The following is a 15070-nucleotide window of genomic DNA, read 5'->3' as shown; positions in this document are numbered from 1 at the left end:
ACTTGATACTGAAGACATCCTAGCGGATGACAAGGATCCAGAAATGATGGCATAGCAGCACTCCAGGCAGGTGAGAGGAAGTACCTGGAGCCTGTCCTGATGAGGCAGGAATACGTCTGGTGTTCACAGGATGGCAGGCAGAGGCTGAAGGTACAGAGACAAAAGCTCCCGGTTTCACAAGATTCTGCCTTGTTGGGGGTGGGAGTGAGGTCATGAGCTTTGGGTGGATGGGGAATGCGCCCAGTGGATAGCTCCATGAGACCGCTGGCCTGCAGGCAGCTCCGAGGGCCATGCCAAGCGGGGGCTTCCATCCTTCCAAGGTTACAGTCTTGCCAGCAAGCAGGAGCAGAGGACTGGCAGAATAGGGCCACGGGTGTGGCAGAGAGTGTCCCCGGAGCAGGGCGCTCCTGTGCTGCTCGAGAGGCCACGAGGACAGAGGGGCTTCCATAGAGTACTGGAAGGGCCTGTGGATTAAAGGATCTGTGGGATGGCTGTGGCAGGGGCACAAGCCAGGAAGGTGGGCAGCAGAGGTCTTGGTGGGGCACAGTTGATGACGGCAGAACCTGAGGACCAGCGGGGGTGAGACAAGGAGCCTGGGAACAGGAGATGCCAGCAGTGAGTAGAGAGCCAGAGGAGCGAGCCCAGGAAGGGGCAGCGACTAGAAATAGCACTTTGCCATGCCGCAGGTTGCACTAAGAAGCAGGAGGGGCTCAGAGCGGAGCAGCCTCCCTCACCAGTCTCAGAACCTGGGCTGGCAGCTCTGGGTTCACAGGTTCCTGTGGGTTGAGGAGGGAGGGTGGCAGCAGCGGCCTCGTGGTTGCTGGGTAGGGTGAAGGGTGGGCACAGAGCAGAGCCCAGCACGCACAGCTCCGAGCAGTGTTAGCTCCACCCTGTCCGTCAGCATCTGGACTTCAAGGTGACAAAATTATGCACCCAAGAATGATTTACTCAGGATTTCACATTCTCTAACATCAGCTGCAGACTTTGTTTTTTTTCACCTAAAATTCCTAGTAGAGCCCTTTATCCATTCACCATTATAGACCCTGGTGGAACAGAGGGAAGCAAATAGGTAATACCACCCACACCCCTTCTACCAGCAGCAGGCAGTCGGGAGGTGGACACAGAATCACGCTAGACAGGAACTTGTCAGAGGGTGATAAAGATGAGGGAGATGGGGTTCCGGGAAATGGGTTCCTAACAACCACTGGGAGTCCAAATCTCGTAAGTGGCAATATTGGAATTTTATCCATTGTTTTCTTGTTGCATTCTTAGTCGGAGATAGCAGCTGGACCTGCGAGAATCTCCGTGATTAGTCCACCTCAAGATGGACGCATGGGTAAGTAAAATTTCCTGTAACCTTGCCTCAAATCGATAGACAGGTCAATTAAAATATATTCCCTGAGGCCGGGCGCAGTGGCTCACGCCTGTAATCCCAGCCCTTTGGGAGGCAGAGGCAGGCAGATCACGAGGTCAGGAGATCTAGACCATCCTGGCTAATTCCGTGAAACGCTGTCTCTACTAAAAATACGAAAAATTAGCCAGATGTGGTGGCAGGCACCTGTAGTCCCAGCTACTCAGGGGGCTGAGGCAGGAGAATGGCATGAACCTGAGAGGCGGAGCTTGCAATGAGCCGAGATTGTGCCGCTGTACTCCAGCCTGGGCGACAGAACAAGACTCCGTCTCAAAAAACAAACAAACAAACTATATATAAATATTCCCTGAAAGGTCATGTTTAATCAAAGTTGTCAGAACCTACCCAAGGGGGTGTTGTCCTTCCACCCGGTGTAGGAGGCTACGTATTTACCAAAATGGTGCAGCTTTTGAGTCCCAGGGAGAAGCTCCTGATAACCGTGTAACGAGTCACAGGAGAAAACTGGCTCCTTTGCATTCTATGTCCTTTTGGTTTTTAACAAAAATAGTGTCACTGGGTTTGCTTCCTGGGAATTGGCTTTGAATTGCTGGTCCGTTTTCAAAGTGAATCCCTCCCTCAACCCTCAGCGCACATCGGCCTCAGCCCACACAGGCCATCTCCCCGCACACTGTCTCGTGCATCTCCACGGGGCCACATCTAACAGCTTCTTTCTGTTTCATCCCATGGTTGACCTTGTCTAAGCCCCCCGTTCCCAGAGTGTGTGTCGTTTGCAGAGGTTCACCATGTTTCTGCATAGACGTCCGTCCTCACTGGCTGCTCCTCCTAGCATTCAGTTCTGGAAGGCACAGGGAACACCAGCTCCCTAAACGCTTCCAGTATATGCTGAGGTACGAAGGGCCACCTTGTTTCTGTCCCAGCAGGCTGAAGGCACCCTGGACACGCTCAGAACACTCACTGTGTCTGTTGTGTTTCCTCTTTGCCAGTCTGAAAGGAAATAGTAATTTTGATTTGCATTTATGTGACTATTAATGATTCTGAGTGTTTTAAATTTATTCCTCTGTGTTTTTTCTATGAATTATCTGCTTTATTCCTTTGTCGTTTATGTGGACCCCTCAGTGTGCAGGATATTAACCTTTTACTCAATTTGCTTTGTAATTTTATATTTGATCTTTGAATTTGAGAGACTTAATATTTTTCTGTACTCAAATCTATTCATAGGGTCTCATGCTTGGGGAGGTTTTTTTCAGATACCTAAATCATTTTCTTCTAATTGGATGGTTTTTTAAACTTCTTCTTAGAGCAGTTTTAGGTTCACAGAAAAATTGAAAGGAAGGTACAGATTTCCCATATATCCCATGACTCCACACATACACAGCTCACCCATCCACATCCCCCACCAGACCAGCCGATGTGTTAAAACTAATGATGCTGCATGAACACACCATTATCACCCGGAGTCCATGGTTTACATCAAGGTTCACTCTAGGCGTTGTGTGTTCTATGGGTTTGAACAAATACACAGTGACGTGTATCCACTATCGTAGCGGCATATGGAATAGTGCCACTGCCCTAAAAATCCTCTGTGCGCCACCTGTTCATCCCTCCCCCACCTCCCACCAACCCTTGAAAGCCACTGATCTTTCTATGGTCCCTTTTTCAGACTATCTTAGAGTTGGAATTATACAGTATGTGGCTTCTCAGATTGACTCCTTTCACTTAGCAACACACACTTACGGTTCCTCCATCTCTTCTCATGGTTTGCTAGCTCATTTTCTTTAGTCACTGAATAATATTCCATTATCTGGATGTATCACAGTTTATCATTCACCTGCTGAAGGGCATCTTGGTTGCTTCCAGGTTTTGGCAATTAGGAGTTAAGCTGCTATAGATGTCCATGTGCCAGAGTTCTGTGTGGACATGTTTTCAGCTCCTTTGGGTAAATACTAAGGAATGTGAATACTGGATCAGATGGTGAGAGGGTGTTTAGTTTTGAAAGAAATGGCCAAACTACCTTCCAAAGTGGCAGCAGCTTTTCGCATTCCCACCAGCAACGAATGAGAGTTCCTGTTGCTCCACGTCCTCACATTCGATGATGTCAGAGTTCTGGATTTCAGCCAGCTGATAGGTATGTAGTGGTATCTTGCTGTTTTATTTTGCGTTTTTTTGATAACATGACTAGGAGCATCTTATGCTGATTTTTCATCTGCATATCTTCTTTGCTGAAGTGTCTGTTAGGGTTTTGGCCCATTTTTTAATTGGATTGTTTTCTTATTGTTGAGTTTTAAGAGTCTTGTGTATATTTTGGATGACAGTTCTTTTATTTTTTTATTTTTTTATTTTTTTGAGACGGAGTCTCGCTCTGTCGCCCAGGCTGAAGTGCAGTGGCCAGATCTCAGCTCACTGCAAGCTCCGTCTCCCGGGCTCCTGCCATTCTCCTGCCTCAGCCTCCCGAGTAGCTGGGACTACAGGCGCCCGCCACCTCGCCCGGCTAGTTTTTTGTATTTTTTAGTAGAGTCGGGGTTTCACCGTGTTAGCCAGGATGGTCTCGATCTCCTGACCTCGTGATCCGCCCGTCTCGGCCTCCCAAAGTGCTGGGATTATAGGCTTGAGCCACCGCGCCCGGCCAACAGTTCTTTTTTGTGTGTCTTTTTTTTGATGACATTTCTTTATCAGATAAATATGTATCTTGAAAATATTTTCTTCCATTTTGTGGCTTGTCCTTTTGTTCTCTTGACATTATCTTTCACAGAATAGAATTCTTGTAGTTTTTAATGTTTACCTTCTTCCAAATTCTTTGAAGTTTATCTTGAGGTATGTTGTAAGATGAGTTTTTTAAATAATTTATTTTGAAGATAATTCAAGCACACAGAAAAAATTGTAAGAACAGTATTAAAAACAAAAACAAACAAACAAAAAACTCCAATATCTCCCCTCCCAGATTTCCCCAAATGTTAACATTTTGTTAATTTGCTCCCTATCTGTCATCATTGGTATTTCTCTAAACCACTGAGCATGTTACCAATGTGGTGCCTAGCACTGCTAAAAACCAAGAACACAGTCCTACAAGACCGCCCGCAACTCAGGCCAGGTGTCCACACTGACAAGCACAGTCCTAACAAAGACCAGGCGTCCACGCTGACACAGCTCTACCATCCCATCAGCTGTTGCCAAGAGTTTCTCTTCTCCTCTGGTCAAGAATCTCATGGAAAGATGAGCTACATCCAGCTATAACATCTCTTCTGTCTCCTCTGGACTGGAACATTTCCTCATAGTTCTGTTTCTTGTCCTCAATAGTTTGAAGAATAATTAGGCCTCACATTCTGAAGGGTGACCCATAACCTGGGTTGTCTGGTATTTCCTCAGGAATCCAGACCATCCTCTATTGGCAGGAATGCCCCAGAAATGCTACTGCTCTGCTTCACACATCAGAGCACAGAGTTGACCCATTCTGCCACAGGGACATTAACCTTAGTCACCGGATTGATTCCTCCAAGAGGACGTTCACCTTGGTCTCCCGATTCCTCCAGGAGGATGTTCACCTTGGTCTCCCGATTCCTCCAGGAGGATGTTCATCTTGGTTTCCCCGAGCCCTCCAGGAGGATGTTCACTTTGGTCGCCTGATTCCTCCAGGAGGATGTTCACCTTGGTTGCCTGATTCCTTCAAGAGGGTGTTCACCTTGGTCGCCTGACCACACAGGCATCTATCAGGCTTTCTCACTGCAGTCATTATGTCCCCCATATGGATGAGTGTCTTGTGGAGAGATAGTCCAAATGACACTGATACCTTTTTCCTCATCCGGCCTCACACCCCCGTCCCCCAATCAGCCACCACTCTGATGACTGCCTCATAGCAATTTTTCCATTTCCACAGTTCCTTCTATACGTATTAATTGTCATTCTACTATAAAGAAGAGCTTTTTCTTTTACCCAATTCAGGTATCTATGTATTCACTAATTTATAACAATATGAATTGATAGATTCCTTTTTTTTTTTTTTTTGAGACAGAGTCTCGCTCTGTCGCCTAGGGTGGTGTGCAATGGTGCAATCTCAGCTCACTGCAACCTCCGTCTCCTGGGTGCAAGCCATTCTTGTGCCTCAGCGTCCCAAGTAGCTGGGACTATAGGCGTGTGCCACCATACCCAGCTAATTTTTTTTTTTTTTTGTATTTTTACTAGAGATGTAGTTTTGCCATGTTGCCCAGGATGGTCTCAAATTCCTGAGCTTAGGCAATCCACCTGCCTCGGCCTCCCAAAGTGCTAAGATTACAGGCGTGAGCCACTGCGTCCAGCCAGATTCATAGATTTCTATTTTGTTCAGAGGTTTGTATTTTCTGCTAAACTCCTCCCAGATATGGTCATGTTCAAAATGCATTTTTAAAACGTCAACCAGGGCCGGGCGCGGTGGCTCAAGCCTGTAATCCCAGCACTTTGGGAGGCCGAGACGGGCGGATCACGAGGTCAGGAGATCGAGACCATCCTGGCTAACACGGTGAAACCCCGTCTCTACTAAAAAAATACAAAAAATTAGCCGGGCAAGATGGCGGGCGCCTGTAGTCCCAGCTACTCGGGAGGCTGAGGCGAGAGAATGGCGTAAACCCGGGAGGCGGAGCTTGCAGTGAGCTGAGATCCGGCCACTGCACTCCAGCCTGGGCGACAGAGCGAGACTCCGTCTCAACAACAAAAATAAATAAATATAAATAAATAAATAAATAAATAAAACGTCAACCAGGAATTCTGTATCCAGTGAAATTAACATTTAAAAATGAAGACTAAATACATTCACGGAGTAACAGAAGCAGAATTCATTGCTAACAGACCTGCCCTAGAAGGCATTTAGGCTGATACCACACAGTAACTTCAGTCTGTTAGAAGGAATGAAGAGCATGGGGAATGGTGATTATGGGATGAGAATAAGAGGCTGCATTGTTAATTTCTTTTATCTTCTCATTACTTGACAAAACATAAAATTGAAGCAACAATTATAACGTTGTATTGTTGGAGTTACAAAAAATAGATGTAACATAGAGGATAATAAGCACAAAGGAAGAGCGAGGAGATGGAGCCACAGCATACATAACTCTAAAAAACACAGCTGAAAAATCAAGAGGGATTGTTAAATGACGTTGTAAAGCGTGTGTTAAACACAAAGACAATCAAGACAATAGAAGGACAAAGGAGACAGAGACACTGGAGAATAAATAGCAGAACGGCCGGTGAGGGCTTTCTTCTGGACCCTGTCGATCAGTATCTTATCTTCTTTCACAAATACCACAGTATCTTGGTTACTTTTACTTTACAGTAAGTTTTGGAATTAGATGGCATAGCCCTCTAACCTTTTTCTTAATTTGTCAACATAATTTTGCCTATTCCAGGTTCTCTTCATTTCCATATAAATTTTAGGATAATGTCAAATTCTACAAAGAAAGTCTGCCGGGATTTTGATTTTGATTGAATCTCGACATCAGTGTGGGGAGAACTACCATCTTCACAGTTTTAACAGTCTTAGTCCATAGATGTGCTGTGTCTCTCCATTGATTAGAGTTTCCTTAGTTTCTCTCAAGAATCCTCAGTAATTTTCACTCTGCAGGCCTTGTACTTTCTTGATAAACTTACATGTAGGTTGTTTTTGTTTTTGTTTTTGTTTTTGAGACAGAGTCTTACTCTGACCCAGGCTGGAGTGCAGTGGTGCCATCTAAGCTCACTGCAACCTCTGCCTCCTGGGTTCAAACAATTCTTGTGCTTCAGCCTCCCGAGTAGCTGGGATTAATTACAGGGGTGCACCACCACACCCGGCTAATTTTTGTAATTTTAGTAGAGACGGGGTTCACCATGTTGACCAGGCTGGTCTCAATCTCCTGGCCTCGAGCCATCCATCCACCTCAGCCTTCCAAAGTGCTGGGATTACAGGCACGAGCCATCGCGCCCGGCCCTAGGTATTTCATTATTTTTTATGGTGGAATTTTCTTCATTCAATTTTTATATTGGTTATCGTTCATATGGTGTATCTTTTCCCATCCTTTGGTTTTCAGCCTGTCTGTGTCTTTCAATCCATGATGTGCCTCTGATAGACAACATATGGTTAGATCTTGTTTTTTGATCTGTATAATCTATACCTTCTGATTTGATTGTTTAGTCCATTGATATTTAATGTAATTATTAATTTTTGTGGTTGGATTTGTGCTTGCTGTCTTGCTGGGTTTTGTTTTATATATGACAGGATTCTTAGTTTATTGGTATCTCCTTAACTGCCTTTGTTTACAATAAATATTTTTATCGTACCATTTTGCTATAGACTGATTTGAGTTCCCCCAAAATTCGTATGTTGAAGCCCTGACCCCCAATGTCACTATATTTTGAGTTAGAACCTTTAGGAGGTAAAGTTAAATTAGGTCATAAGCATGGAGCCCTAATCCAATAAGATTCATGTCCTGAAAACAAAAGACACCATTCAGTGGAGAAACAGACACTATTCAGTGGGGACAGACACTACTCAGTGGGGAGAGACACTACTCTGGATAGAGACACTACTCAGTGGGGAGAGACACTACTCAGTGGATAGAGACACTACTCAGTGGGGAGAGACACTACTCAGTGGGGAGAGACGCTACTCAGTGGATAGAGACACTAGTCAGTGGGGAGACACGCTACTCAGTGGGGAGACACGCTACTCAGTGGGGAGAGACGCTACTCAGTGGGGAGAGATGCTACTCAGTGGGGAGAGACGCTACTCAGTGGAGAGAGACGCTACTCAGTGGGGAGAGATGCTACTCAGTGGGGAGAGACGCTACTCAGTGGGGAGAGACGCTATTCAGTGGGGAGAGACACTCTTCAGTGGAGAGAGACGCTACTCAGTGGGGAGAGACGCTACTCAGTGGGGAGAGACGCTACTCAGTGGGGAGAGACGCTACTCAGTGGGGAGAGACGCTATTCAGTGGGGAGAGACACTTCAGTGGAGAGACACCCTTCAGTGGGGAGAGACACTAGTCAGTGGAGAGAGCCGCTACTCAGTGGGGAGAGACACTTCAGTGGAGAGACACTCTTCAGTGGGGAGAGACATTCTTCAGGGGAGAGACACTCCAGTAGGGAGAGACACTATTCAGTGGAGAGAGACACTAAGCGGGGAGAGACACTAGTCAGTGGAGAGAGACACTACTCAGTGGGGAGAGACGCTACTCAGTGGGGAGAGACGCTACTCAGTGGGGAGAGATGCTACTCAGTGGAAAGAGACCCTACTCAGTGGAAAGAGACCCTACTCAGTGGAAAGAGACCCTACTCAGTGGAAAGAGATGCTACTCAGTGGGGAGAGACACTAAGTGGGGAGAGACACTACTCAGTGGGGACAGACACTCTTCAGTGGAGAGAGACACTACTCAGTGGGGAGAGACGCTACTCAGTGGGGAGAGACGCTACTCGGTAGAGAGAGACGCTACTCGGTAGAGAGAGACACTAGTCAGTGGGGAGAGACTATTGAGTGGAGAGAGATGCTTTTCAGTGGGGAGAGACACTAGTCAGTGGGAAGAGACGCTGTTCAGTGGGAAGAGATGCTGTTCAGTGAGGAGAGACACTAGTCAGTGGGGAGGGAGAGACACTAGTTAGTGGGGAGGGACAGTATTCAGTGAAGAGAGAAACTAGTCAGTGGGGAGAGACGCTACTCAGTGGAGAGAGAAACTAGTCAGTGGGGAGAGATACTAATCAGTGGGGAGAGACACTATTCAGGGGGAGAGACTATTCAGTGGGGAGAGACATTAGTCAGTGGAGAGAGACGCTATTCAGTGGGGGAAAGGACAGTTTTTTCGAGAAATGGTGTTGGGAAAACTGTATATCCACCTCCAGAATAATGAATTTGGACTTCTGCCTAACACTATGTACAAAAACTAATTCAAAATGGATCAAGGACCTAAAACTATAAAATATGAAACTCTGAAGAAAGCATAGAGCAAAAGCTTCCCAATGTTGGATTTGGCAGTGATTTCCTGGATATGATACCAAAGCACACGCAACAACAACAAAAAAATTAAACAAGTCGACCTCAGAAAATTTTAAATTTTTCCACATCAGAAGATACTGTCAATAGAGTAAAAAGGCAACTTGCAAAATCAGAGAAAATATTTGCAAATCGGCCGGGCGCGGTGGCTCACGCCTGTAATCCCAGCACTTTGGGAGGCCGAGGCGGGCGGATCACAAGGTCAGGAGATCGACACCATCCTGGCTAACATGGTGAAACCCCGTCTCTACTAAAAAAAAATACAAAAAACTAGCCGGGCGAGGTGGCGGGCGCCTGTAGTCCCAGCTACTCGGGAGGCTGAAGCAGGAGAATGGTGTAAACCCGGGAGGCGGAGCTTGCAGTGAGCTGAGATCCGGCCACTGCACTCCAGCCTGGGCGACAGAGTGAGACTCCGTCTCAAAAAAAAAAAAAAAATTTGCAAATCATACGTTATCTAATAAGGGATCACAATCCAGAATACATAAAGAACTAAAACTTAACAACAAGCAACCTGATTGAAAAATGGGCAAAGGCCGGGCGCAGTGGCACACACTTGTCATCCCATCACTTTGAGAGATCGAGGCAAGAGGATCGCTTGAGCTCAGGAGTTCAAGACCAGCCTGGACAACATGGTGAAACCGCCATCTCTACAAAAAACTTAAAACTTAGTTAGGCATGGTGGCACACACCTGTAGTCCCAGCTACTCGGGAAGCTGAGGTGGGCGGATTGCTTGAGCCTGGAGGGCAAAGGTTGCATAAGTCAAGATTGCGCCACTGCACTCCAGCCTGGGTGAGAGTGAGACTCTGTCTCAGAAAAAAGAAAAGGCGGGGGGTGGGGCGGCAAATGACTTGAATGGGCAAAGTACACAAATGGTCAATAAGCCATGAAAAGATGCTCATCATTCATCATTAGAGAAATGCAAATCAAAAGTATAGCAAGAGCTGGGTATGGTGGCTCATGCCTGTAGTCCCAGCTATTCAGGAGACTGAGGTGGGAGGATTGCTCAAGCCAAGGAGATGGAGTCCAGCCTGGGCAACACAGCAAGACCTCATCTCCAAGAGAAAAAAAAAGAAAAACAGCAAGATACTATCTCACACCCATTAGGATGGCTACTATATGTTTTAAAAATCACACCTGTCGTCCTAGCTACTTAGGACACTGAGGGAGGATTGCTTGAGCTCAGGAGGTCAAGGCTGCAGTGAACTATGATTGTATCACCGCACTCCAGCCTGGACGACAGAGGAAGATCCTGTCTCTTAAAAACAGGCCAGGCACGGATGCCTGTAATCTGAGCACTTTGGGAAGCCGAAGCAGATAGATTACTTGAGGTCAGGAGTTCAAGACCAGCCTGGGCAACATGGTGAAACCTGTTTCTACTAAAAATAGAAACCAGCCGGGTGTGGTGGCACACACCTGTAGTCCCAGCTACTCGGGAGGCTGAGAGGCCGAGGTGGAGCTTGAGCCCAGGAGTTCTAGACCAGCCTGAGCAAAAAATTATCCCCTCTACAAAAAATTATCCAGGCCGGTGGGACCTGTGGTCCCAGCTTCTTGGGAGGCTGAGGTGGGAGAATTGCCTGAGCCTGGGAGGTCAAGGCTGCAGTGAGCAGTGATCATAACACTGCACCCCAGCCTGGGTGACAGAGTGAGACCCTGTCTCAAAAAAAGTAAATAGAAACGAGAGAGAAGAATGGACAAAGAAGTAATCACGTAGTTGAAGTCTATGGATGCAGCTGTCCTCAAAGTATTCTTATGAAGATGGTTAAACCTGAAACAAACTTCAGAATTATTTGGTCTGCAGATGTTTTCTTTAAATAAATATTTATTGTAATCATTTTTTAAAACGCAAAATAACAAGTGTTGTTAAGGATGCGGAGGAATTGGAAGCGTGTGCACTGTTGGTGGGAATGTGAAACGGTATGGCCGCTGTGGAAAACAGGGTGGCCGTTCCTCCAAAAATTAAAAACGCAATTCCCAGATGATCCTGCATTTCATTCAGTGCTCAAAAGAATTGAAAGCAGGGTCTCTAACAGATGCTTGTATACCCAAGATCATAGCAGTATTATTCACAGTGGCTAAAACATGGGAGCCGCCTAAGTGTCACCAGATGAATATGGATCGATAAAATGTGTGTCTCCATGCAATGGACTGTGATTCAGCCTTAAAATGGAAGGGAACTCCGACACACGCTACCGTGTGGATGAACGTTGAGGACGTTACGCTAAGTGCATAAGCCAGTCACAGAAAGACAAATGCTGTGTGAGTCCTCGCGTGTGAGGTAGTCAGAATCGTAGAGACGGAAAGGAGGATGGTGGCTGCCAGGGGCTGTAGGATGGAGGAGTGGGAAGCTCTCGTTTAATGGGAACAGAGGTTCAGTTTCACAAAATGAAAACAGTTACAGAGATGGATGGTGTGATGGTTGCGCAGCATTAGGAATGTATTTAATACCGGTGAACTGTACACTGAAAATGGTTAAGGTAGGAAATTGTATCCTAATAAATTTTCAAAAAACAAGAGACACCAGGGAGCTTGCTCACTAACTCTCTGCACAGACACACAAAAGAGGCTGTGTGAAGACAGAGTGAGAAGGCTGCTGTCTGCAAGCCAGGACCCACATCAGCCAGCATCTTGATGGACTTGCCAGTCTCCAGAACTACAAGATATAAATTTGTGTTGTGTAAGCCACCCAGTCTGTGGTAGTTTATTATAGAAGCCCAAGCAGACTAATACACATTTTAGTTCTTCTGTTGATACTTTATCTGTGTGCTTTATTATTTGCTTAGTGATTCCTCTAGAGATTACAACATGCATCTTGAACTCATCACAGAATACTTGAGGTGAACACTGACTGAATTCCAGTGGAATGCAACCACATTGCCCCATATAGCCCCACTTCCTCCCACCTACTTTGTCGTATTTATTTATATACATATGTGTGGGATCTGTGTGTTATAAATGAACAATATGGTGTTATTTCCTGAATTAAGTTTATGTTTCTTAAAGTCCTTTAGATAAAAAAAACTTTTATTACATCATTCACAACATATTAACCATTTCCAGTTTTTTCTTGCAGGGAAGATTGGCTAGAAGTGAATTCTCTTCATTGTTTTTTGGGGTTTTTTCCATATTTGAATGTCTTTGTCTTCATTTTGAAGGATAATTTCACTGAATATACATTTTCTCAGTTGACTTTTTAGCACTTGGTATATATGTCATTCCTCTGTCTTGTGGCTTCCATTATTATTATTGGGTTTTTTTTTTTTTTTTTTGAGACTGGGTCTGACTCTGACACCCAGGCTAGAGTGCAGTGGCTTGACCACACAGCTCACTGCAGCCTGGATCTCCTGGGCTCAATCAATCCTCCCACCTCGGCCTCCTGATTATCTGGGACTATAGGCATGCACCACCACACCTGGCTAATTTTTTTTTTTTTTTCCTGAGACTCTGTTGCCCAAGCTGGAGTACAATGGCGTGATCTCACTGCAACCTCCACCTCTGGGTTCAAGTGATTCTCCTGCTTCAGCCTCCTGAATAGCTGGGATTACAGGTGCCTGCCACCACACCTGGCTAATTTTTGTATTTTTAGTAGAGACTGGGTTTCACCATGTTGGCCAGGCTGGTCTCGAACTCCTGACCTCAGGTGATCTGCCCACCTCGGCCTCCCAAAGTGCTGGGATTACAGGCATGAGCCACCGCCACACCTGGCCTAATTTTTCAATTTTTCGTAGAGACAGGGTTTTGTCATGTTGCCTAAGGCTAGGCATTCCTGATCTCAAGCCATTCACCAGCCTTGGCTTCCCAAAGTGCTGGAATTCCAGGCATGAGCCACCGTACCCAGCCAGTTCCATTATTTCTGAGGAGAAGTCAGCCGTTAATCATATTGTCCTGTAGGTGATGAGCTGCTCTTCTCTTGCTGCTTTAAGTATTTTTCTTTTTGTCTTTCACTTACTCTAGCTTTATAGTAACTTTTGAAATTATGAAGTGTGAGTTTTCCAACCTTGTTCTTTTTTGAGGTGGTTTTGCCTATGTTGAGTTCCTTGCATTTCCATATGAATTTTAGGATCAACTTTCTCATTTCTGCTGACAAAGCAGGTTGAAATCTTGGTAGAGTTTTAATTCACCTCGTACATCAATGTAGGGAGTATTGCCATCTAATACTAACACTGCGTCTTCCAATCCATGAATGTTGGACATAGCTTTCCCTTTATTTAGGTCTTTGATTTCTTTCAACGATATTTTGTAGTTTTCAGTGAAGAAATCTTGCACTTCATTGGTAAAAGTTAATCCTAAGTGTTTTGTTGTTTTGGTGCTACTGTAAATAGAATTGTTTTCTAACTTTTATTTTCAGATTTTCATTGCCAGTACACAGAAATACAACTGATTTTTATAGATGGATCTTGTATCCTGCAATCTACTGAGTTCATTTATGAGCTCTGGGGAATGTTTTGTGGATTCTCCAGGGTTGTCTGTATATGGCAAATCATGTCATCTGCAAGTAGAGGTTGTTTTTCTTTTTCCTTTTCAACCATGGTGCCTTTTATTTATCTTTTACTTTTATTTTTATTTTTTCGCTTCCCATCCCACTGCAGGACTTTCATTTATTTTTCTTGCCTGACTGCCCTCTCTAGAACTTTCAATACAGCGTTGAATACAAGTGGCAAAAACAGACATCGTTGTCTTTGTTCTGTTCCTGATCTTAGGAGGAAGCTTTCAGCCTTTCACCATGAAGGATGGTGTTCACCGAGGGTTTCCTGGAGGCGCCTTTTGTGGGGTTGAGAAGTGCCCTTCTAGTCTTTTGTCATGAAGAAGGGTTAAATTGCTTTCTCTTTATCTTTTGAGATGATCATTGGGTTTTGTTCTGTTACCGTGATGTGTTCATAGATGTAATTACTTCTATTGATAGAATATATTAATATGGTGTTGATTTCTGTGTGTTGAAGGAACCATGCATTCCTGAGGCGAATCCCAGTTGGTCATGGTGTATGATCTTTCTTATACGCTGCTGGATTTGGTTTGCTGGTATTTTGTTGAGGAATTTTGTGTCTTTCTTCATAAGAGATACTCGTCAGCACACTTCTTTCCTTGTAACGTCTCTGTCTGCTTTTGGTGTCAGGACCTCATTCTGTCCTTGTACAATGGGTTAGAAAAGGTTCCGTCCTTGGTTCTTTTTTTTTAGCGTTTCTGTTTTTGTGCTGGAAGCCCTGTGTGTTGAGTCACTATGATCATATTTTCCTTTAATTATTTGGCTCATTTACAGTAGCCGCTCTGGAGTCCTTAGGAAATGCGATCTGGGCCACGCAGCGCGGGCCTCTGCCATCTGCCCTTTTACCTGAGTGTCGTCACACTTCTGTTTCTTTGCTTGTCCCATGACTGGGGGCTGCGATCTGGACAACCTGGGTACTGTATTTGAGCAAGTCTGGATTCTTGTATTTCTATCGGAGGTTGTTTGATTGGTTTTTGTTTGCTTAGGTATTTCACTGGGACCTGGAGAACCTGTGTCCGTGGCAGCCGCAGATGTGTCCGCTCGTGGTTTCTGCTCTTCTTGTTGAGCCAGGCTGTCCCGGGGTGTCCGCCTGTCTCTACAGCTCAGCGGTGGGCTGCTGCTCCGTCTGTGGTTGTGCTCCAACACCACGCATCCCGGAGGCTCCCCACGGCCAACGATCCACGCATATGGGGAGCCGACATCCAGTCGGTTCCCGGTCCCCTGTGGCATCAC

The 15070-nt window shown here is 45.5% G+C and overlaps 1 protein-coding gene across 5 annotated transcripts in view; it reads left to right on the top strand.

The window, feature by feature from the left end:
* The window catches only part of RNF212 (ring finger protein 212), a 57645-nt gene that overhangs the window by 37093 nt on the left and 5482 nt on the right, over nucleotides 1-15070 (top strand). For 4 of the 5 annotated variants that reach the window (XM_033213413.1, XM_033213410.1, XM_033213411.1 and 1 more), the window contains one exon: nucleotides 1273-1336. In XM_033213413.1, coding sequence (XP_033069304.1) covers nucleotides 1273-1336 — 64 coding nt within the window. Of the gene's footprint in view, nucleotides 1-1272; nucleotides 1337-2113; nucleotides 3653-15070 lie in introns of those variants that run through there. The other variant, XM_033213414.1, reaches the window with a different exon arrangement.

This window comes from Trachypithecus francoisi, unplaced genomic scaffold, assembly GCF_009764315.1.
Source record: "Trachypithecus francoisi isolate TF-2019V2 unplaced genomic scaffold, Tfra_2.0 Lachesis_group1, whole genome shotgun sequence".
Lineage (NCBI taxonomy): Eukaryota > Metazoa > Chordata > Mammalia > Primates > Cercopithecidae > Trachypithecus > Trachypithecus francoisi.
Note: the sequence above shows the minus strand (reverse complement) of the source record. Positions and strands in the feature narration are given on the sequence as shown.